Genomic DNA, 24,254 nt, shown 5'->3' with positions numbered 1-24,254 from the left:
GTGCTTTTCAAATACTTATTTAATGTATGATATGAAACGACGTGTGTACCAATCGAACAGTTAAGAACCGTATTTGAAAGTAATCTTATTGTGAAAGATATTGCAATGAAATGGCTCACCGCTGGCATGAAGTGATGAACTCTTTACTAGGACAGCACCAACACTGGCGTCAGCAGGGGGACGACGCATATGTATGAGTTTCTCTCTCTCTAAAAGGTTGTTAAGTGTATAGTCTTCGAAATTTTTCAGTATGGTGTCTTTATATTTCAGCTGTAACCTTCCACACAAGTAGACTGTCACACATACCTGTCAAGCGCTTGAGGTTGACATCTATTTCACGGTTAGCCTAAAGGTTAGCCACCGGCTACACTGCCTGGGTGACCTGTCTCGTCGGCAAAGGTAGTGTCAAAATAACTCTTTTTTTGTATGTTAATTTTTTGCAGGGTCGAAAGTAACTTAATGAATGCTTAGTACCGCCAACTATCATACATATGCTAATGTGTTGCGCCAGATCAGCGTTAAAGTACGAGTAAAAAGTGTGTCTAATGTGTCGTTATGTATTTGCATGTACATTTTAAGTTGGTATCGATAGCAGAGTTCACATGTGTTATGATTCTTTTCAGAACCAGAATTATATTTTGTAACATATTTCTTTTACTTCCTCCACATCCGCACACATAGCAATGTCCCCATCAATACCACTGCAAGAGATGATACGGGCCATTAGGTCAGCCAGGACTCAGTGTGAGGAGCGAGGTGTCATCCAAAGAGAATGCGCTGCCATCCGAGCACAATTCAGACAATCTGACAATGATGGCCGATCTCACAACCTGGCCAAGCTTCTCTATGTGCACATGCTTGGCTACCCTGCACATTTTGGTCAGGTGAGATGTTTTGGGTTCTTCATAGAGTTGAATGTGATAAGAAAACAGCAGGGCAGATCTGCTTCACTTCACTATTCTCGCATTTGGCGTGATGTCACGATGACGTCATCTGACATAGCAACGTGTTGCCATTTTGAGATGGGGGCACACACAGGTAAACATCCGTAGACAAACGTCTGAAATTCATATATTTCAGCTGTGTTTTGCGTCTTTTTTTTCCATGAAATGTCTTAAACATGACTTATTATCACGAGTAACTGCCGACAGACGCGAGGAGTCGATACAATTTAAAATTAGCGTGTATTGGCCTGCAAATCTGCCCATACAAAGTCGCAGCTGATAGCTGGATAAACAGTCCAAAGGAATTGCCTGCAGTGGAGTTCGGAAACATCTACAACTACCTCATAAAGTCACCCAGTAAGTTGACCTTTATCAATTACGTGGAATATGTACTGTGTGGAACTAAGAAAACTGGTAGTATATATGGAGTGATTATTTCTGCCCTAACCGGTAATTCGCCTCCATGCGTTATTTAGCCGTGAACACGTCACGGCAAAATAACTATTTCCCACCAGGCCAATAATATACCGATTAACCGATCATAGCAGTTCACGGCAAAAGAAAAATAACGCTTTGCGAGTTGTCGGTTAAGATAATAATAACCACTGCTTAGTCTATTGAATCCTAGCAGCTAATTGGCACAAAACATCGATTAAAGTTTACTCACCAGTAACAAAATGTCGGCTGCAAACGTAAATGTGCCTGGATTTAGGTTCCCACTGGCGACAATGGTCCACGGAACCGTCTTCTTGTACTGTTCCTCGATTGATTGCTTTCAGCCATTTGCTTGTCATTTTCTTCTCACAAGGAAGAATGAAGAACTTCAAATGCGGCGCCGAACTCTTCCTTGTGTTACAACCCGCATAACGGCAACTTTTAGTTATTCCGACAGAAAAAAAGACCGCAAATAAGACGCGTTTGTACTACAACGCAAGAAAGAGCAACTGCTTGTGACTCGTGTTTTACCCCCATTTCAATATGGCGACGCTTTGTTGTGGCTGGTGACGTCATTTATGCCCGGATGTCCGACTGCGAGAATGGTTATTATTCATGTGAAAGTGAAAAGGGTCAAAATACCTGCAGATTTAAAAAACAAAAACAAAAAAAAACGGATCGCATGCCAGAAAAATAAAAAATCCAAGGCAGCCATGGACAAATGATTAAGAATCTATTAACCACAGTATTTTCAAGAGCACAACAAATGTCAAAGGCGATATAGAAGAGATCCAGCAACAAGGCCATTGAGTCTGCTCTGGTTCCAACCCTGGTGTTTTGGCGCTATGCCTGATGTCTGCTTGGATTGCGCTTTGAAGAGAGATGCACTTTCATATACAGTACTTGACTTTTATCCTGCCGGTCAGATGGAATGTGTTCGAATGATAGCAAGCCCTCGCTACAGTGAAAAGCGTGTAGGATACCTGGGAGCCATGATGCTTCTGGATGAGAAGCAGGATGCCAGTTTGCTCATCACAAATTCCATAAAGAAGTAAGTAACCCATGCGAATTTACTTCAGTTATTTATGTATTCCTGGAAGCTAAGTTCGGTTGCAAACATAAATACCAAGATGTTTTGAAAAATGTAATCATCCTAGAATAACAGTATTCCTTTTTGTTCTTGCCTTTCAGTGACCTGTGTCACAGTAGCCAGTATGTGCAGTCCCTGGCGCTATGCACACTCGCTTGTATTGGCTCAACTGAGATGTGCAAAGATCTTGCTCCGGAGATAGACAGGCTGCTTCGAGCCTCAAATTCTTATATTAAGAAGAAGGTAATCCGTCCCATTATTTACATCTAAAACATTTTTCTCCTTTCCATTATTTACACTCATGTTAAAAATTTGTTAGTACCAGTCTTTATGAAAGAAATGGTCATTGCAATCATGTGAAACTTCATGGTAAATGGACTTTCACTTGTATAGCGCCTTTCCACCGTCAAGGCACTCAAAGTGCTTTGACACTATATGCTCATTTACCTACTGATGACCCAGCATCAGGAGCAACGTGCGGTTCCGTATCTTGCGGAATGGAAACTACAGCCTCTGGGTTGAGGAACAACTACTCTACCACTGAGCCATGACACACCACAAATAAAAGAACAACAATATTTTCCTGAGAATTAATCTAATTCAGCCTTTACGTTTACATTATTGTTTAAACTGATTTAAATCAATGAATAAAAACAGCTGATATTATTTTTTTATTGTTACTTTCGAGAGGTTTCAATGACCATTGAGTTTTTTCTATCATGAACAGAGGGGTACCAACAATTTTATCCATTGTGTAGTAGAATCAGGAAGTCAAACTCAATCCAGGAGAAAGCATTCATACAGTGGTATGAAAAAGTATCTGAACCTTTAGGAATTTGTCACATTTCTGCATGAAATATCCATCAAATGTGATCTGATCTTTTTCAAAATCCCACAGATGAAAATACAGTGTCTGCTTTCACTAAAACAGTGCTTCTCAATTATTTTCTGTTACGCCCCCCCAAGGAAGACGTAAATGTTTCGCGCCCCCCCAACTCTCTGCCGCCACTGTAAATAGTATCATTCGTCTATATTACTATTATAAGTACGCCTCAGCCTAACATTGTGTCCTTTTTTTTCAATTAAAGAAAAAAAGTAACATAGATCAACTTATAATAAAGTATAACTTTTTTAACATTGTGTTGCTTGTAACAGAAAAGACAATGCGCATCAATTTGCCTGAAGTTAAAAAAAAAAAAAAAGTCACATCCAAACTGTAAAAATAACCTCAAGGTACATTTTTGACCATTTGATACTGAAAAATAAAATGTAATAAAATCAGTAAATAATAACAAATTCAAATTGATTAGAAACATTTACTCTTCAGGACAACATGCCAAAAAATTTGACCGAAAAAAAACAAAACTGAATAGAAGGGGGGAAAAAGGTCTCTGGACAGAAGGAAAGTTTTTATTTTCGCTGATTCACCACAGTGCTCACTGGTTTACTGATATAACACTGACAAAGCGGGACGATTGTGACAATTGGCAATATTCGGCACATTTTCGCTGAAAAACAATCAAGCGGCATATCAATGAGATTGAGGTCTAATGTCTTTAAGTGGCGTCTTAACTGATTTGGCTTCTCCGCTATAATCATTTTTAGACTCAGTAAACAGTGGTCTTTCCTCATTTCCCACTATATTAAAAGTCAAAGGCAAACGGCCCGAAAAAAGCGCATTCTCGGCGGCCGAGGGAGAACCGTAGGTGAGGGCGGTGGTCGTGACGATCCCAAGCCGAAAACGGCACTTCTCGGCCGGACACGTGAGAAAGACAGTGGGTCGCTGCGTGAGTCCAGCTCTGCATGAGTCTCTTCCGTGTGCTCTTGCTTACTTCAAAAATACTGCACGCACTTTGAAAATGAGAGCGCCACTGCCACCCACGGAGTGGATGTGCAAGTACACTTTATTCTAGTACGGCAAAAAAAAAAAAAAAGCATGTTCCCCGAGGTCACTCGCGCCCCCCCTGGCATCGCTCTGCGCCCCCCTGGGGGGGCGCGCCCCACCATTTGAGAAGTACTGCACTAAAACCATCCAAACATTTATAGGTTTTCATATTTTAATGAGGATAGCATGCAAACAATGACAGAAGGGGGGAAAAATAAGTAAGTGAACCCTCTTCCTAAGGAGACTTAAAGAGCAATTGAAACTAAATTTTACCAAACATTTTAAGTTAGGTATGTGCCCAATCACTGATGAGTGGTTTAAAGCTGCCTAACCCACTATAAAACACACACTTGGTGAGAAATGTCTTGAGAAGCAACACACAACTTCATGTGTGGAGGAAAAATGGAACAACTCACCAACATCAACACCTCATCACCACCGTGAAGCATGGTGAAGGGAGCATCATGATTTGGGGCTGTTTTGCTACCTCAGGGCCTGGACAACTTGCGATCATTAATGGAAGAATGAATTCAAAAGTTTATCAGGATGGTTTGCAGGAAAACCTGAGGCTGTCTGTCAGACAGTTGAAGCTAAAAAGAGGATGGATGCTGCAACAAAACAATAATCCAGAACACAGCAATAAATCAACTTCAGAATGGTTACAGAAGAACAAAATACACGTTCTGGAGTGGCGATTTCAAAGTCCAGACTTGAACCCCGTTTAGATGCTGTGGCATGACCTAAAGAGAGCGACTCATGCCAGACATACCAGGAGTCTGACTGAACTACAGCAGTTTTGTAGAGAAGAATGGGCCAAGATTAGTTCTGATCGATGTGCCAGACTGATCTGCAGCTACAGGAAGCGTCTGGTTGAAGTTATTGCTGCCAAAGGGGGGGGGGGGGGGGGGGGCACAAAATATTAAATGTGATGATTCACTATTAACGTTTCCCTCTGCTGTCGTTGTTTGCATACTATCCTCATTAAAATATGAAAACCTATAAATGTTTGGGTGGTTCAGTTAAAACAGTTTTTTTTTAGCTGTGTGATTTTAACAAAGATCAGATCACATTTGATGGTGATTTTATGCAGATATGTGAAAAATTTCAAAAGGTTCAGATATTTTTTCATACGACTGTATAGAATGAATCTTTCCAGAGTTTTTAAATCCTAAATCTTTTATGGGTGTTTTACGTCACATTTTAATCTGGTAAAGTGATAAAAGAAAGTATACCTGAATATCTGACACAATTAAAACACATGACATGATTATATGTGACTAAGTATGCAATATTGTACTACTGTACCCATCGCCTAAGAGCTAATACACAAACGGCAAACCCACAATTTTTCACAGATTGAAATAGCTTGCAACTTTGGGAATGTGAATTTTGAAAAATTGTTGTCATATTGTTGCGAATGCACTTATTATGTTTACCCAGGCTGCACTGTGTGCCATACACATTGTTAGAAAAGTTCCAGATCTTGGGGAGCTTTTTGCCCCAACAGCTCGCTCACTCCTGTCTGAAAAGCACCACGGTCAGTTTACCTTCTCCAACTGTTTGAGACAATCATTTCTTGGGTTGGGTTGTATTGAAGGTTTTGGTTCTACTTGTGTTAAGGTGTACTCCATGGTGCTGTGGTGCTCATCACTGTACTCTGTGAGTGTAATCCAGAGACACTGGAGCGCTTCAGAAAGGTACAAAAGATACACACACAGCAAATTTACAAAAGAAGTTCACTTAAAATACTAACCAAAACCCATTAACCATTCATAAGAACCTTGCAGTATTTGCTGACTGTCCTGCAGCACTTCGCATTTCCTTGTTTATACAGTGAAATGCTCTCACAACATCTACAGGCACTAACTGAACATAATATTGTAGTTGATAATGCAGAAACTTGACTGGCACAGTTTAGCATGTCTACTTAGAAATTGTTTGTGTTTATTACAGGCAGTTCCAGATCTGGTTCGCATTATGAAAGGCTTGGTCACTTCCGGTTATTCTCCAGAGCATGACGTGGCAGGGATCAGTGACCCTTTCCTACAGGTTGTCTACTCTAATACAGCTAATTGCAACATAGTTGAAAACTATTAACTGGACTAATAAAAATTTAAATCTAGCAAATACATTTTAAAAATCAGAGCAATCTCCTCCTCTGCAGTTGGCTCCAGTTCAGCCTATAGTGCTCTGTAGCACACTCGTGTTTGTTTAATACTCACAAGTCACAGCCTGGTCAATTAGAAACCTTAACAGTTTTATGCACCAAAAAACAACTTTAGTACCATACATTTGTGTTGTGTGGTGATTTATTACTCCCTTGTTTGCCCATGCAGAGACATCCGGAAGCTGTTCTGCGGGACTGTAATCATTTATAATTGTGACACACAGCACTGACTAACAGTAAATAGTCAGTATATAACAACTATGACATTAGATGGAAAGTGTGACGACACAGCTTGTGCTATTGTTTTCTTATTAGAGGTGTACAAAATTTCTGTTTCTTAGATTATTCGCAGTTTGGCCATGGAAGATTCGAGAACGATTCACAAACATCCAAATTCTGTTTATTGAAATATGCCAAGTAAAGCAGAACTAACAACACAGTCAGTGCGGTCTTTGGGACGCAATGAGGAAAGCGCCGAGAGTAAACATCATGCTTGTCATTACCCGGGTCAACTCACAGCTCTGGCTCAACTCATGCCACTAGATAAAAAAACTCCAATAATACCTGACTGCTGCCGACAGCCGCTACGAACTACGGCCACATAATGCTACGGTAGATATCACATATATAAAGAACTAGATGCGAAATGACAGACATGTCAGCCTATCAGCACATGTATAGAAAACTAGATGCGAAATGACAGACTTGCCGGCATTAGTAAACAGCCGCCATCTTAAAGCATGAGATTTCCCTGGAAGGCTGTTATAGCAAAACTTCGAAGCGTAACTAATTAACTTTTTATCTAAAATACTCCTAAATCGGCAAAATCTTGACTTGAATCTATCTTTAAATCTTTCAACGATGAAACAGTTTTAAGACTTTCACGTGCTGAAAGTAGACAGAAGAGAAATGATCGAATAACGGCAGCAATTTTACCAACTTTAACGGTTGATTCACATCATTAAATTAATTGAATGTAGTGTAAAGCTGCTGATACAGAATGGGGACTTGAGTATTTTATTTACCATTTTGAACTGTTAACTTGCTACTGAAATAGTTGTTTATTTAAGCCTGAGAGGATTTTTGTACAATTTTGGTAACTAATGTATGAAACATTAAAAGCAGCTAATAGCGTGGGGGGAGGGGGGGGTGCATCAATACTCGATTTATAATCGAATCGTAGCTTCTGAATCATAATCGAATCGTTAGGTCCCCAAAGATTCCCATCCCTTAATTTCCTATCATATCTCGTAGTGTCGCCCACCACTAATCGAAGTACAGTTTAACTTTAAACTATCATCGTATCATTGGCTTGTTGAAGTGTATAGGGTTGCTTGTTAACATGATTTGAAGATGTCATTTTCAAAAATATCAGTGAAAAAAACGAGACACTAATACTGTACTTACTTCCGCTGCTGTGACAATTAATATCCGCACAATGGGATTTAAAAATTGCAGTCTAATCTAAGAACAACTGAGAAGACCTCATGCAGCCTGAAAGAGGTGTGTCTTGCTTGTCCTGTACGCCACTCTTCTCCTCACCTGTACTATTAACCCTCCTGCATTGCTAATCACCAGCAAATTCAAATTCGGAATTGCAGCAAAACTCGTTTTAGTTGGACTACTGGAATACTGGAATACTACTTGCAGAACCTGTCATACTATGCGATAATTCTTTTGCGTTACACATTTGCTTAAGAGATGGTGTCATTTGATCCTTATCTTCTTTGAACTATGAAGAGAACATCTGATGGGAAATTTAAGCTTTTTAGTTTTGTTTTGTGGTATTTTCCCATATCACATCTGATTTGCAGATAATTCTCGTGCTTACCTCTCTGGATACATCCATATAAAACTTGCTTTGACATTCCTGACCAACATACATTTTCCCCCTCTTGAAACATTTAAAAACCCGAGTGTCCTCCATTTGTAGGTTCGCATTTTGAGACTGCTCAGAATTCTTGGTCGCAACAATGAAACAGCAAGCGACACCATGAATGATCTACTAGCTCAGGTTTGATTCATATTAACTGTATAACTTTGTTTACACCAGTGAGTCTAATCAATGATTTTGTGTTGGGTGCTCTGACTGCTGTTGTATAGGTAGCTACCAACACAGATAGCACTAAGACTGTTGGCAATGCTGTCCTGTATGAAACTGTTCTCACTGTGCTGGACATCAAGTCAGAAAGTGGCCTCAGGGTGAGTTAATTGAGTGTTGTTCATCTGCAATACTGAGCATTTAGTCTGATTTCAAATCATATGAATGACTAAATTTACCATTATTTTCTCAGATCCTGGCCGTGAATATCCTGGGTCGCTTCCTGCTGAATAATGACAGGAACATTCGGTCAGTAGTTTAATGGCTTTCAACCCTAAATTCCTATTTCTGATCTTCATCTCTTCTCCTAGCCTCTCTTTCGTTCTCTGTGCATTTTCATTCCTCAAGGCCAATGGCAACGTCTTGACAGGTTGTCATCAGTCTAAGCTATCTCTTCACTTTGCTCTGGTACATTATCTCTGGAGGCACACTAGAAGGTCACTTTCTGTCTGCTTGGCAGAGTGAAGGCTCATCAATTGTTCCTCCGGGGTTCGTTATAGTAATATTTTCCCCAAATCTTATCTGTAAGGGACATGAGGTCAGTACAAAGGCTCGTCTCGTTTTTACCTCCAGGGACTTTTATCACTTTCTGATGATGATGTGACTGTTTTTTTTTAGTTTTAATCATATGAGAAACAGCTTAGGTGTTAAGGTTTAAAGTTTGGCAGTCGATATTGTTTTACCGGAATGAAATAGATGGATAGTTATATATTTAATTAACTACAGAAGAAATTCACTAAATTGTAATTGGTGTAAAAGCTGTAGTATGTAGCTTCTGTTACCCCCAAAGCTAGAATTTTTCATTCCAACAAAAGAGCTATAACTTTAATATGATGTAGGTCCGAAGCCAATGGTTAATGGATGTTAACTACAGTCCACCATTGCAATTAGGAGTGGGAAACTCTTGGTACCTCACGATACGATTTGCAATACAAAGCTCACGATAACAATGATCTGACGATATAGCGATACAACGATTATCGATACATTGGTCAGGAAATCATTCTTGGATATTCTTCAAAAAACTAATAAACAGACAAACAAGCTTCTGCTGTGAATTGGAATGAGTTTATCACGAGTAGACGTCCCATCCATATGAACTGGGAGGGTGGCAGCGAATGAACATTTGTTCATTCGCTGCCATCCCTCCCACTTCAAATGGATTGAACACCTATGGCCGTCAGTGGCAGCCAATGCCAGGCAATGAGTAATTTTGGGCCATTTAAGGTCATTTACCTGTTGATTTTCAGTTACTTCCTGTTGATTTTGGGGTATTTTATGGGTCACTTCCTGTTCTGTAACGCAAAATAAACAGCAAGTGACCTGGGAATCACCCGGAAGAATATGCAGTGACTCAAACTCAACAGGAAATGACCTGTAAATGCCCTTAAATGAACAGAAAGTGACCTGTAAATGCCCCGAAAATCGGACCGAATAACTATGAATGCTGTGGTTTTGAATGAACGAACGTTCCCAGTTTAAATGGATTGGGCATCGAGCACGGCCGATGGCAGCCTTTTTTTTTTTCAATTGACACATTTTTAAAACGATATCTCAATTCTTGACAGGAGCATATCGATAACCTTTTGGGATACAAAGTATCATGATATATCACCATTTCGATATTTTGTCACACCCCTAATTGCAATGACCAAACTGCTTTTCAGGCTCACATTCACCCACCTAATTAGGGTTCTGTATCTTGCCCAACGACACTTTAACAGTGGTTGGAAGTTGGAATAGAACCAGTGACCCTTGTATCACTGGATAACACACCTTTATTGCTTATGTGTTTATGCTTGTCTAATTCGTTTTTGTTCCCGGGGCCAAATTCAACCCAGTTTGGCCTAAATTTGGCCAAATCAAGGTATTTATTGCCTAATAAGTTATAATTGAAGAAAATTCTGTTTATTGCATGTACATTTGTTTATTGTTTACCTGGTTATTCAAAGCCATGTAAACACGTTAAAAAACAAAAATGCTTAGTTTTTTTGTTTTTTAAAAAATCCTGGTTACTTCCTATCTGACCATGTGAACCCACTTTGAAAGGAGCTTCTGTGCATGTTTCATTCATAAAGAATCGTTGTCTTTTGAGTATAGGTAGCAGTTGTTGCTGTCTAATACATGGCAAAAAAAAATGCAAAACGCTTTTGTGATAAGGAGAAATCTCTTGACGTCATTTGTGTAGTGGATTACTTGTACATTTATTCCATTATTGGCAGTAGAAAGTACCCGAATAGCAAGTTTTACAACAAAACGGGAGAAAAGTTACGAGTTCCAGGATTGGGCGGCATGCGGAAATGACGCTTCATCATGTTCTCTGTACGTGATGACACTGCTGTACGAAAGGAATTTTGTTTGATTTATAACTCTGTACGGCTTGTGTATGCAAAGAGAAAGTCTAAAATGAAATATTAACCTTAACTCGAATATTGGCTGTATTATTGGACTCATCCTTCCTCTGTGAGGCAGAAACATTCCTAGGTGTGTTTTGATACACCTGATGATTTTTGTTGTGTCTTTGGCCAGATACATTGCCATGACCTCTCTACAAAAGATTGTAAGTACAGACAACATAGCAGTGCAGCGTCATAGAGGAACTATTGTGGACTGCCTGAAGGACCCGGATGCTTCAGTCAAACGGTAACTTACTACTTGCTTTTTTTCAGTACATTATCTTGTTTTCCATAAAAATGAAACCGTTTAAAACATGAGCTAACATCCAGGGCGATTTCCATTTTTTTCCAGCCGTGCGTTAGATCTCTCCTTAGCATTGGTGTCTGCCAGCAACATTCGCTCCATGATGAAGGAGTTGCTTGTGTTTCTCTGCTCTTGCCCCCCTGACCTCAAAGCAGAAGCTGCTAGCGGCATTTTCCATGCTGCAGAGAAGTGAGTCAATCACGCATGCATTACATGCTGTTACGCAAGAAGGCATGCAGAGCTTCACAATTGCTCGCGATCACATTCGTTCCTTCTTTATCGCAAGTAGGGATTGCTTTACTGAGATTGTGTGGCACACGTCTCACTGTGTGGCTGTCTACTCTCAAAGACGGTACTGTCACTGGCAGTGTGACGATGTCGCCGCAGTTTCACTTAGTCACTTCTGTGTGTGTGTTAACGGCCGCGTAAAGATAGAAACGGATTTGTGTACGGCCGTAAAGACACAGATGGATTTCTATGTGTTTGTGACCTGGTCTAAAGCACCATTGTGTGTGTCTGTCAGGTATGCACCCTCCCAGCGCTGGCACATTGACACAATTCTGCATGTCCTCACCACGGTAAATACTGTTGCACTGTCACACACAATGTTGTCTTTACATGGTAAATTTATGTCATGACTTTAAGATGAGCAATTAGTATAACAACCACTGAATTTGACTAAATAATGCAATTGAAATTATCATATGGAAGGGAGGGACTTTATAACATCTATTGTTTTTTTTCCATTCGGCACAGTTTTAAATAAAATTGAGTTGTCAATGAATTTTCAGTTTTTTTCTTTGAATATTGGCTCAGACCATATATATATACAATATATAATGTATATATGTATAAAGTATATACAGTAAGTGCTGCAACGATTAATCGATTAAGTCGAGTATTCGATTAGAAAAAAAGATTCGAATTAAATTTTGCTGCTTCAAGTATTCGTTTAATTAAAGTGGTGTTATAAAGGTCAATTTTGAAAGTTTTTGTATTTAGTTTTATTGATTTGGGTGGACACACTGCCCTCTAGTCTGCCTCATTTCACATGGTTGAATCCAGCTGCTCCATGTTAAGACGCACATACGTTTTTGTTTGAGCTAATGTTTTTTTAATGCATTCGTTATTTAGTTTATATGTATATTTAGCCGTTTTTTTTTTTTTTTTTTTTTTTTTTTTTTTGGTAGGAATATGTGTCTGAACCATTTGTCAAGAGCATTGTTAAAAAAAAAAAGCGTTTTATAGCATTTAAGCTAGCGGCGTTATGCTATGTAAGTTAGCCAATTGTTCTTTTGTTGTACATAGATCCGTATTTATTTATTTTCCTATACTGTTTGAGGCTCAGCTCAGGTATTTTAATTTTTCATGTTCCTCATCCGTTTACTCGATTATTCAAACTAACTAGTTCATCGATTAATCGACTACTAAAATAATCGATAGCTGCAGCCCTAATAAAGGCCTATATATATATATCACATTTTTGCATCAGGGGAAAAAATTTTTTACTTAATACATGTAAATTTTAAAGCAAGTACTTTTGTACTTGACTATTTTTTTCTTATACACTTGTACTTTTACTTAAGAATTTTTTGTTTGCCCCTGTATCTATACTTAGAAAAAAAAAAAAAGTACTTCATCCACCACTGGTGAATATTGAAAGTGTCTGAGAATGTGTGTTTTAAGCTCACCTGTTTGTGTGTTTGTGTACGACCAGGCTGGAGGGGATGTAAGAGATGAAACTGTTCCCAACCTGATCCTGCTCATCACCAACGCTTCTGAGCTTCACTGTTACACCGTCCACAAGCTTTATCGGGCGCTGCTCACTGACATCTCTCAGGTGTTGTTTTCTCTGGAGTTCTTTTCTCCTCCAAAGCACCGCTATAATACGGGGGGGGGGGGGGGGGGGTCTTTGGCTTATTGCAATGCCAGCCATTTCGCTCAAATTTGGACAGAATCAGTACATGCTATTTACGGTAATGCAGAATTAAAGTAATTGACGTAGCTAGACATTATATATCGTAATTGGTACCGTATACAATATCCAAAAAATAAAACTACAATGAAAACCTAAGACGTTTTTAAATTCATAGTATCACATTTATTCTTAAATAGCTAACAGTTCTTATTTTTAAAATAAGGTACTAGAGGCGTGCGAAACTTCTGATTCTTAGATTATTCGCGATTCGGCCGTGGAATATACGAGAACGATTCGCAAACATCCAAATTCCGATTATTGAATTATAGCAGGTAAAGCAGAACTAAAACACTGTCAGCGCGGTCTTCGGGACACAATGAGGAATGGACCGAGAGTAAATATCATGTTCAACTCATGGCGCTAGATATATATAAAAAAAAAAAAAAAAAAACAATAATACCTGACTGCGGCTGACAGCTGCTTCAAACAACGCCCATTTGCTAGCTAAAAACATACGGCCACATACGGCGACGGTAGATATCGCATATATGTAGAACTAGATGCGAAATCACAGACGACGGCGGCGTGAGAACATGTAAAGAGAACTAGATGCGAAATGACCGACTTGCCGTTCTTAAAGCAGTAGACTTCTCTAGAAGGCTCTGTGGTAACGAACCTAATTAACTGTTTATCTAAAATACTCCTAAATTGGCAAAATCTTGACTTGAATCAATCTTTAAATGATGAAACAGTTTTAAAACTTTGACATGTCGAAAGTAGACAGAAGGGAAATTATGGAATAACGGAAGCAATTTTAACAACTTTAACGGTTGATTCACATCATTAAATTAATTGAATGTAGTTTAAAGCCACTAATACAGAATGGGGACTTGAGTATTTTGTTTACTGTTTTTAACTGTTAACTTGATACTGAAATATTAGTTTGGTTTAGCCTGAGAGGATTTTTTAACAATTTTGCAACTAATTTACAAAACATCAATAATCAATTTATAATCGAATTGGAGCCTCTGAATCGTAATCGTAATCAAATCGTTAGGTGACCAGAGATTCCCACCTCTAGAAGGTAGAATTCTTTTCAGTGGTCAGCAGTAGATTCAGAAACTGATCCTGACATAAAATAGCACCCTCATTCAAAATTTAATGTTAGAAAACATTAAATATTAAAATGTAGTAGTATTGTATCTAAAATGAAACCTACCCATATTGTTTGATTCAATCCAGGAAAAAACAATTAAAACTTTGAAAATCAAAAATGCCCAACTTCGAAGTTTCATTGCATTCACATTATTACAACTTCAAATAGTTCAAATTTTAAAAATTAGGTGGATATATAAGCACAAAACCTAGATTGTTAATACTGCAAAGCCAAAGTCGATCGTAACTGAGCTTTTTTTTTGTTGTACCCAGCAATTAATACGTATCAAAACTAATAAACAGTCGTACACATTTTTATGGCTGTCTGCAGCAACCACTGGTTCAGGTGGCTTGCTGGTGCATTGGAGAGTATGGGGACCTTCTACTTACTGGAGTTTGTCAGGAGATGGAGCCCACTGAGGTAAAGGGTGCACATTATGTATTAGTTATTTTATATATGGAAAACAGATCCTTTTCTCATTTGCTAATTGTTCCAATTAGGTGACTGCAGACACCGTGCTTGATGCTTTGGAAACAGTTCTACAGTCTCACATGTCGACCCCAGCGACAAGAGGCTTTGCCCTCACCGCCACAATGAAATTGAGCACCCGCATTAACGAAAATGTCGAGTAAGACAGTCATTTCATTCCAAGTTTACATTGTAGTTAGATGGCATCCCAACATTTTTGGTCTAACTGTTAACATTTATTCAAATTAGAATTGTGATTTTGAGCAGGTGACTTTGGGGTTCCTGTCCATGACTTATCTCATCTCAATTTACTCACATTTATATCTTAATAACCTTGATTTGTCCAAAAATGAGTTATTCAACTTATTTTCCAGACTTTAAGTCACCCTTTTTTCAGTTTGGCTGGGCCTGCGACTTATACACAAGTGTAACCCGTATATGTTTTTAACCCCCTCTCTGACCACCAACAGCCTGTTATGTTGTTTTTTAGGACATAGTTATCTGATAAACTGTTAATGTTACGTTAACAGATGCCTATTTAGCCTGTTGCTCTCCATTTTACTATTATTACGTTAACCTATAATGTTTGTTCTTGGTTTCTAATCAATTAAAAAATTGACCTGCAAAAATGTGACTTATACAGTGCGACTTACACATCATATTTTTTTTTCATCTTCATTGTGCATTTTTTGGCTGGTGTGACTTATAGTCCAAAAATAAGGTACTACAAATAATATATATGTCCTCATCTATGACAATGACATATTGTAACGGGCATATAATATAAATTCTTTACCACTATATCACAATTATTATGTGTATATTCATGTCTTATGATGTTTTGTTTGGTTATCTGCTGCAATATTTGTAAAATATGTGCCTTGGTTCAGATGCTTAAAATACTCCAGCATTCCTTGATATAAGAACAACAACCAGCACTATTTAAAATGTGAAAACGCCCTTGAAGCAATTTAATTCATTTACATATTTCCACATCTCCTTGTTTTTTTTAGTCGAATACGAAGCATTGTAAGCATTTACGGCAGCTGTATAGATGTGGAGCTCCAGCAGAGGGCGGTGGAATACAACGCACTTTTCAAAAAATATGACCACATGAGGTTTGTGACAATGAGCACACCTGTAGTTATACTCCCAGATGTTCTGATTTGTTTATGTTGTTCACAGGGCAGCAGTGCTGGAGAGAATGCCTGTGATTGAGAGGAACTCACCAGGTCATACAAATGGGGACTCGATTGGGGATGTCATCAAAGAGATGGAGGTGGACAAGGTGAAGCTGAAACCTGACTTGGTGCCACAGCAACCTGCTAACCAGGTATGATTCAGATGCTTTCACAGTATATGACACCAATGGCCATACAGTTTTGGGGTACATCTGGAATGTCTGTACAACTTGGTGTGTTTTTGTGAAGTCGCACTAATTTATTAATTCTTTTGCGGTGCCTTATACAAGATGGATGGCTTTTATTTGCTCTCTAAAAGAGCTTCTCTGATAAACATACTGTACACTGTACATTAATTTTGTAAAAATAATAATACTAATATTCGGACTAAAGTCTGAACTAGTGAATTTTGCCAACATGGCTGCCTTTGTGTTGCATTAGTGTATTTTCATTTGCATTTCCATAGTAGGAACTGTTTTACATCATGACAAACTTGCCAATCTTAAAGGGATCCTCAGACTTAGACTTGTAGGCTCTAATAAGCCACAATTGTTCTCTTTTACTAAAATACGTTATTAGAAACACATATATTATTCCCGTTGATTTAAAAATCTATAATATTTAGCACGTTTTGACCTACGGATGGCGCCATGTTTTACGTGTGCAATGCACGCTGAGAGTGATGACGCGGTTGGCCTGGACTGGGAGAAAAGCTGTGCTAGTTAACAAGTGAAGCTACTTGTAGTATGACAACTGGCATGATTTTGTCAGATTCTGCTGCTGGTCAGATTGTTTTGTTATAGAGAAGTGGGATGAGTTCCCAACGGCGTACCTGCATCAAATTCCAGTTCATCAGCAATGTCTTTAAACCGATCATAGGCGGCTTGTATTGACTTGCTGCCATTTGACAGTTTGTATATCCCTTCGTTGTTAGTGGCATAATTGCCTTGTTTTTTTTCATTTGTCTGCCTCTCACTGCGGTTTTCCCTTGTGTTTTTTTTTTTTTTTTTTAATAATTGATCCCCACCTACTGTCACGGAGACTTTTATCGTCTCCCTTTTCACGATCGCGTGGTTTGTGATCGTGTTTTTTAAAACCCTTTTTCGCAATCCCTATGTTCTTGTTGTCTGCTTGCTGTCTGAAGTGAGCCATGTTTTTTAATTCCGTGGTCAAGCCAGCCGCACTTTCTTTTAAATTGCCGTATCCTTTCAGGTTTTACTGCACAGAGAGGTAGCGCATGTGGGTTGCGATTGCTTAATAAAGAAAATCATGACGCTAACGTCACACGGAAGTATCCTTAGTCCTGTGGGCTAAGTGTTCAGCTGTCGCACGGGAAACGTGTGTTCGTTTCCCGCTGGAGACTTTCATTTAATTGTTTTTGCTGCTCGTTTTGTGAAATTGATAGTGCTGTCCTGCTCATCACTTTTCCGCTCGGGTTCAGAACCGACGACATGTTTATGTAGCTAATGGGGGTGTGACAATATATCGAAATGGTGATATATCGTGATACTTTGTATTCCAAAAGGTTATCGATATGCTCCTGCCAAGAATCGAAATATCATTTTCAAAAGGTGTCAATGTCTAAAAATAAATAAATAAATAAAAATGAACCAACAAGTTGCTACCAAAATCTTCCACCATAATAGCGTCTCAATTAACTCTAAGGCTGCATTGACGGTGCTTGACGCCCAGTCCATTTAGACTGGGAACGTTCTTTCATTCGAAACCAGAGCGTTCAGTCATTCTGTCCGATTTTCAGGGAATTTGCAGGTCACTTGCTGTTCATTTTAGGGCATTTACAGGTCATTTCCTGTTGAGTTTGAGTCACTGCCAATTCATTTGGGTGATTCCCAGGTCACTTCCTGTTCAGTAACTCAAAATAAACAGGAAGTGACCCATAAAATACCCCAAAATCAACAGGAAGTAACTGAAAATCAACAGTAAATGACCTTAAATGGCCCAAAATTACCTCATTGCCTTGCATTGGCTGCCACTGACAGCCATAGACGTTCAATCCGTTTGAAGTGGGAGGGATGGCAGCAAATGAACGAATGTTCATTCGCTGCCACCCTCCCAGTTCAAATGGATTGAATGTCTACTAGTAATAAACACACAGCCGAAGGATGAAAATTGTGTTTTTCTGTTTTAGTTGCTTGTAGAATATCCTAGAATGATTTCCTGACCAATGTATCGATAATCGTTGTATCGCCATATCGTCAGATCATCGTTATCGTGAGCTTTGTATCGCGTATCGTATCGTGAGGCACCAAGAGGTTCCCACTCCTAGTAGCTAACGAGTGACACTGTGGAAGTACAGCAGCGCTGCCCAGTGACATCACCGCATTGCATCGTAAACAAGAATGGTGACCTACTAGTTATACAAATTTTTCAAATTTTATAAATACGAAAACATTTAGAGTGGTTGGAATATTAACTTATTATAACTAGGGTTGTTCCGATCATGTTTTTTTGCTCCCGATCGTTTTAGTTTGAGTATCTGCCGATCTCGATATTTTCCGATCCGATTGCTTTTTTTTTTTTTTTTTGCTCAATTCCAATCATTCCCGATAATTTTTCCCAATCATATACATTTTGGCAATGCATTAAGAAAAAAATGAATAAAACTCGGACAAATATATACATTCAACATTCAGTACATAAGTACTGTATTTGTTTATGACAATAAATCCTCGAGATGGCATTTACATTATCAACATTCTTTCTGTGAGAGGGATCCACGGATAGAAAGACTTGTAATTCTTAAAGGATAAATGTGACTTTGTATATTGTGACTAAATATTGCCATCTAGTGTATTTGTTGAGCTTTCAGTAAATGATACTGTAGCCATTTAACTGTTGTGCCCAAATGCATGATGGGAAGTGCACCCATGACTGTGTGTAGTGGTACCAATTGATATATCTTCTCTGCATTGGAAAATAACATAGGGTGTTAAGAAAATATCAATTACTACCTTTCTTCCTCACATTGCTTCCCACGATATTTCTAATTGTAAGGAGGGGGATTGTAAGGCTTTAGCCAATTAAAAAAATGCTCCAAAGGCTGCCAAAATTCACTCTACTCATTTTACGCTGCCTTTTAGCTCTATATATAGGTAAAACGGCGCCATTACAGATTGAACGCGACAATGCGTGAGTGGGTTGTCCAGCGCATGTGTTAATTGCATTAAATATTTTAACGTGATAAAATTGTAAAGAAAATTAATTACCGCCATTAACGGGATAAATTTGATCACCCTACCTTAAGCCTAAAGACTGGATGAGTGTAACATATTATGTCTGTAACGTTAAATACAATTAGAAAACAATTTAATTTAAAAAAAAAAAAAAATATATATATATATATATTTTTTTTTTTTTTTAAAAAGCATGTCCGATTTTTTTTTGGGCCGATTCCGATACTTTGAAAATGACGGGACGTCTCTAATTATAACTCATACTAGCATTTACCTTTTCAGGACTACAAGTCTTTCTGTCCATGGTTCCCTTTAATATGTTAACCAAAAAAGAGATTTGGCAGGCCAATCATTTTGGCAAATTTTATTGTGATAACCTCAAATTTTCACAAAATGTAACATATAAAAATCAAAATTTTATATTTAGTATTTTATAACATTCTCATCGTGGATGGAAAAATGCTGTTCACTCGCAACGGTCTTTTTTTAATTACCGTAATTTTTTCTTGGTATATGCTTGAATGCAGTCACCCAAGTCTGTGCAGCGTGCATTCAATGCCAATTCTTTTAAGGGGATAGTCACCAATTAGCAAACAAATTTGGACCTGGTGCCGAAAATATAAAGAGGAAGGCTACGTGTTTGGCAAACTTGACGAACAACTTGAAGTGTGCTGTGTCACAGGCAAAGCACATATTTAACATTTGTTCAGATAGATGTTCAACCCCTAAGACCATTCAATTTCACTGCGCTATCTTAAGTAGTTACTAAGGAGATATTTGGTGTTAAAATAATGACATTTTTTTTTTTGGGGGGGGGGGGGGGGTCATTCATATGGGTTCAGAATAAATAATTATGCATGGACTTGTTTGGTTTTCTCAAGGTGTGTGATCTTTTGGACCTGCTTGGTGACTCAGAAAAGTCCATTCAGGGCGGCACAGCACCCATCCAGCCCATAAACGCAGCCAAGCTTGCCGGAGGGGACCTTCTAGATCTGTTGGGAGGCTTTGAGCACACTCCTCTGACGCCAGGTCTGAGTCTTGTACACACTGTCGGGTAATTTGGAAGAACAGGTGCCTTGTTAAATTGCAAGTAAAATCAAGCAACAATTATGCAATTTCTGTGGCAGGATGATTAATTTAAAAAAATATTTTGTTCAGGTTTGCTGCACATTTACAAGTTGCAGTTTTTTTTACAGCCCCTGCAGTGACAGTGTATGAGAATAACGGTGTAACTTTGACACTGAGCTGTGAAAAACAGTCCGACTGCGGTCTGACAGTGACCCTGAGAGGCAGCAACTCCTCTGACTCTGACGTCAGTAGCTTTGCTCTCCAGGCTGCTGTGCCTAAGGTTTGTTGCTTTTACATCATATTCATCACTTCAGACACAAATGTGACATAAATGTTGTCCGATTAAAAAGCTATACCATGAACACCCAACATTTCAGAATAATGGGCAAGCATTTGTATCAAGGTGTGTTTTAAGGCCTCATGGGGGTGCTAAAATTCCAGTTTGTCATGAACTAGTAAAAAAATTTAGCGCATTAATTACAAAAAATATGTAAGCATACTGGTTAGACGTTTTTTTTTGTGATATTAACCTCTACAGTTAAGACGTAGTAAGGTTCTTCACTAGCTCCATGTTGTTTTCCTACAAGTCTGCCAAAGTTGTCCAAGGACATGGACCTTAAATGTTCTATACTGGATTTTTAGTTTTATACTCTAATATTAGAGTACACAGACCCTTGACATTTTAACTCAGGCTTCCCTAAAATGCCCATTTTCTTACCTTCTGTAGAGAAACTTCAGGTCGAACACTGTAGCCGATAACGCGCCTGTGCACGTCCACGTGTCCCCCTGCGGCAGCCGAGCTGTCTCCACTTAGCAAAAACACTTTTCTAACCCACTTAAGATTTTCTACTGTTTTTACGTTTCTGGTGCTGATTTTCATGAGCCAAACGCTCGATGCTTTATGTCCATGCTCGTAAAAGCATGCGGGCCATGCACGAGCTGCATTTACACTTTAGGCCGGAGGTGGCAGTTGCAAATAAAAAGGTGACAACCTCCATATACTAGCCCCATTAAACTCGTTGCCAAGAAACTACAGCTTTCCATTATTAAATATCCAGCTTTGTTTAAGTCCTGACCTTTAGCAAACGCTGCCCCAAAAATGGCAATTGATCAATCATACCTCCGAGCAACGTTGTTGAGTGAGCATGAGCCGTCAAACTCTCGGGTGGCCCATCATCTAATTGATTCATTTATTGGTTTTGAGATCGCCAACTGCCATAAAACTTCACGGGAGAAGACAAAATGGCTCCGATGCCGAAAATTGAAGCGATTGCCTATGGAATATCTAAATTAGGCACGTGCATCTTCTTTTTGATTAAAAATTATGTCCTAATAAGCGCCTTTAACTTTTTTTATTCACGTAACATATTGTGAACAGACATCTTAGTATCCTAACCTTTTGTTTGCTTTAAGTGTTGAACCTCTATACTTTTGCCTCGATAGCTTTCTACAATATTTTAGTATTCTCAGTATAAACCTCCGCTTCATATTGTAAACCCTTTTGCCTAAACTTGGAGCATGTTGCACTGGCATTGCTCCAAAATAAATCACTTAGAATGCTTTGGTTAGTGTTGCCAACTCCCTGGGGAAAAAATGATAAGGGACGCCTCATTGGTAGAGCCGACCTGCCCGACAACCCTTTTAACTATTTTTTGTATATGTAAAGTGATTATTTAATTAAAAATTTTAAAAAGAAAAGATAATTAGAATAATTTTACTCAAAACTGAATTAATTATGTACATATTTGAGTGATATTAGCACATGAAAAGCGATAATTATCAGCAATGGATGTTTAAAACAAAAATGCTACAACTCAATTGACATCTGTCAAGCTCATTTTAAAACTGTATAATTTAAGATTTAACCTCCTGGGCCTTAATTGTGTGTGCGGGTGTGTGTTTTTGACTTTTTTTTTTTAACAGTTTAGGTGCGTTCATGGTCTAAGTCTTTTGGATAATATTACACTTGGTCATATTTTAGTCATTTCAAAACGTGTTTGTCTTTGACTCTTTTTGTTGACGAAAACTCAAGACTAATTTTTTCTAGTTTTAATTGATGTTTACTTAGTATTTTTGTCTGTGAAATTCGAAGGTTTCACTCCAAAAATAAAATTTAAAAAGTATATTATAAATATTGTAGCATCTACAAATCTATCTCGTGATAATACACGCTCAGCAGAAAAACTACATTATTTTCAATTTCAATTAAACTCTTAACTAAAAGGGGCGGAGCTTTTTCAAAAGCTCAGTTATGAAATAATGATGTAAAACGTGTTGCTGTATTGCCGAGTGACCTACGACTACTTTAGATAAGAACCTACAGTATTACTGTTTGACATTATGTGAACTCGGCGAGTTTAGTGTGGTCATCCGTGTGTTTCACGGTTTCAGAGTATCGATTTACACATGAAGGCCCCCAGTGGAGACACTCTTCCGGCACGGGGCTCATCTCAGGTGACTCAGTTGGTATTTCTCAACAACCCAAGTAAGGTGAGACACACAACAGACCAACCTGTTGTAATCTTGTCGAATTAACGATTATCTTCATAACCAATTGTAGCATTGGTGCTTAATCATTCATTCTCATTCCTTACATACAGGCCAACCTTAGAATGAGAATACGGATATCATACACAAGCCAGGGATCTTTCATTCAGGACACAGTCCAAGTTGATTCCTTTCCTGGATTTTCCTGATTGGCACCTGTTGTCTACCATCAGACCTCCACACTACCATTCCATGAATTCCTGAGTTGGTTGTTTACACTAATATTGATTTGCTAGGAAACACAACCTCAAGGTCAATTTGATATTGCATTATATCAGGTTTTGATGTTTTCCATTGTCAATGATCTATAAAACGTCACCTAATTTTCAGGGTTTTGAATACTGTACGTGATTTTACATGTTTCACCCACCTCCCCATTACTTTCGCATTTGAATGTCTTCTAGCATTCCCTCTATATATTTTTTATGAATATCAGAAGTTCTAAAAAACCATGACTACAAATCGCATTCACAACTCTTTTGTGCCTTTCATCCTTTTGTTTGAGGTTTTTTCCTCTTTTTAGTATTTCATTACGAAGTTGCAATCATCATTTGAAATCCTTTATAAATAATGCAATCCTCTTGAACAATGGCGATCTGTTTTATTTAGGCAGTTTAAAAAAATGCTTTAAAAGACAGGTGCTCAAAGTATGCAAATGGAACACATACAGTGCATCACAAAAGAGTACACCCCTCGCATTTCTGCAGATATTTAAGTATATCTTTTCATGGGACAACACTGACAAAATGACACTTTAACACAATGAAAAGTAGTCTGTATGCAGCTTATATAATAGTTTATTTTCCCCTCAAAATATAGCCATTAATATCTAAACCCCTGGCAACAAAATCCCTAAATGTCCAAATTGAGTACTGCTTGTCATTTTCCCTCCAAAATGTCATGTGACTCATTACAGGAATGCTGTCAGCATAGCTGCAGAGATTGAAGAGGATTGGGGGAGGAGGGTCATTCATGCTTTACTGTAGGCATGACACAATCATCTTTGTACTCCTCACCTGGTCGCTGCCACACATACTTGAGACCATCGGAACCAAACATATTAATCTTCGTCTCATCAGACCATAGGACATGGTTCCAGTAATCCATGTGCTTTGTTGACATGTCTTCAGCAAACTGTTTGCGGGCTTTCTTGTGTACTGTCTTCAGAAGAGCTTCCTCCTGGGGTCACAGCCATGCACACCAATTTGATGTAGAGTACGACATATGGTCTGAACACTAACAGGCTGACCCACCACCTCTTCAATTTCAGCAGCAATGCTGACAGCACTCCTGTGACGAGTCACATGACATTTTGGAGGGAAAATGACAAGCAGTACTCAATTTGGACATTTAGGGATGTACGTAGTTTATATGGGGTACACTCACTTTTGTTGCCAGGG

General features: G+C 38.6%; 1 protein-coding gene across 1 annotated transcript; it reads left to right on the top strand.

Annotated features, from left to right (window-relative positions):
* The first annotated feature begins 62 nt into the window (after positions 1 to 62).
* Positions 63 to 23,181, top strand: ap1g2 (adaptor related protein complex 1 subunit gamma 2). The gene is made up of 23 exons (XM_057858173.1): positions 63 to 191; positions 271 to 399; positions 682 to 884; positions 2,306 to 2,430; positions 2,571 to 2,712; positions 5,795 to 5,891; positions 5,975 to 6,051; positions 6,308 to 6,403; positions 8,455 to 8,535; positions 8,625 to 8,723; positions 8,816 to 8,871; positions 11,152 to 11,265; positions 11,371 to 11,511; positions 11,846 to 11,900; positions 13,040 to 13,162; positions 14,727 to 14,816; positions 14,897 to 15,024; positions 15,878 to 15,982; positions 16,050 to 16,197; positions 20,121 to 20,268; positions 20,436 to 20,587; positions 22,699 to 22,797; positions 22,908 to 23,181. The coding sequence occupies exons 3-23, from the start codon at positions 684 to 686 to the stop codon at positions 23,001 to 23,003; spliced, it is 2,373 nt and encodes a 790-aa protein (XP_057714156.1). The 5' UTR covers positions 63 to 191; positions 271 to 399; positions 682 to 683; the 3' UTR covers positions 23,004 to 23,181.
* Positions 23,182 to 24,254: the final 1,073 nt, after the last annotated feature.

Source organism: Corythoichthys intestinalis, chromosome 14 (genome assembly GCF_030265065.1).
Source record: "Corythoichthys intestinalis isolate RoL2023-P3 chromosome 14, ASM3026506v1, whole genome shotgun sequence".
Lineage (NCBI taxonomy): Eukaryota > Metazoa > Chordata > Actinopteri > Syngnathiformes > Syngnathidae > Corythoichthys > Corythoichthys intestinalis.
Note: the sequence above shows the minus strand (reverse complement) of the source record. Positions and strands in the feature narration are given on the sequence as shown.

What these genes read in the sequence shown, in the direction of transcription:
- ap1g2 (XM_057858173.1), top strand. Translation starts at nt 684, where the DNA reads ATGTCCCCATCAATACCACTGCAAGAGATGATACGGGCCATTAGGTCA. An exon ending in TGCTCACTGACATCTCTCAG is followed by an intron (nt 13,163 to 14,726) that starts GTGTTGTTTTCT and finishes GGCTGTCTGCAG; the next exon opens with CAACCACTGGTTCAGGTGGC. An exon ending in GCACACTCCTCTGACGCCAG is followed by an intron (nt 20,269 to 20,435) that starts GTCTGAGTCTTG and finishes TTTTTTTTACAG; the next exon opens with CCCCTGCAGTGACAGTGTAT.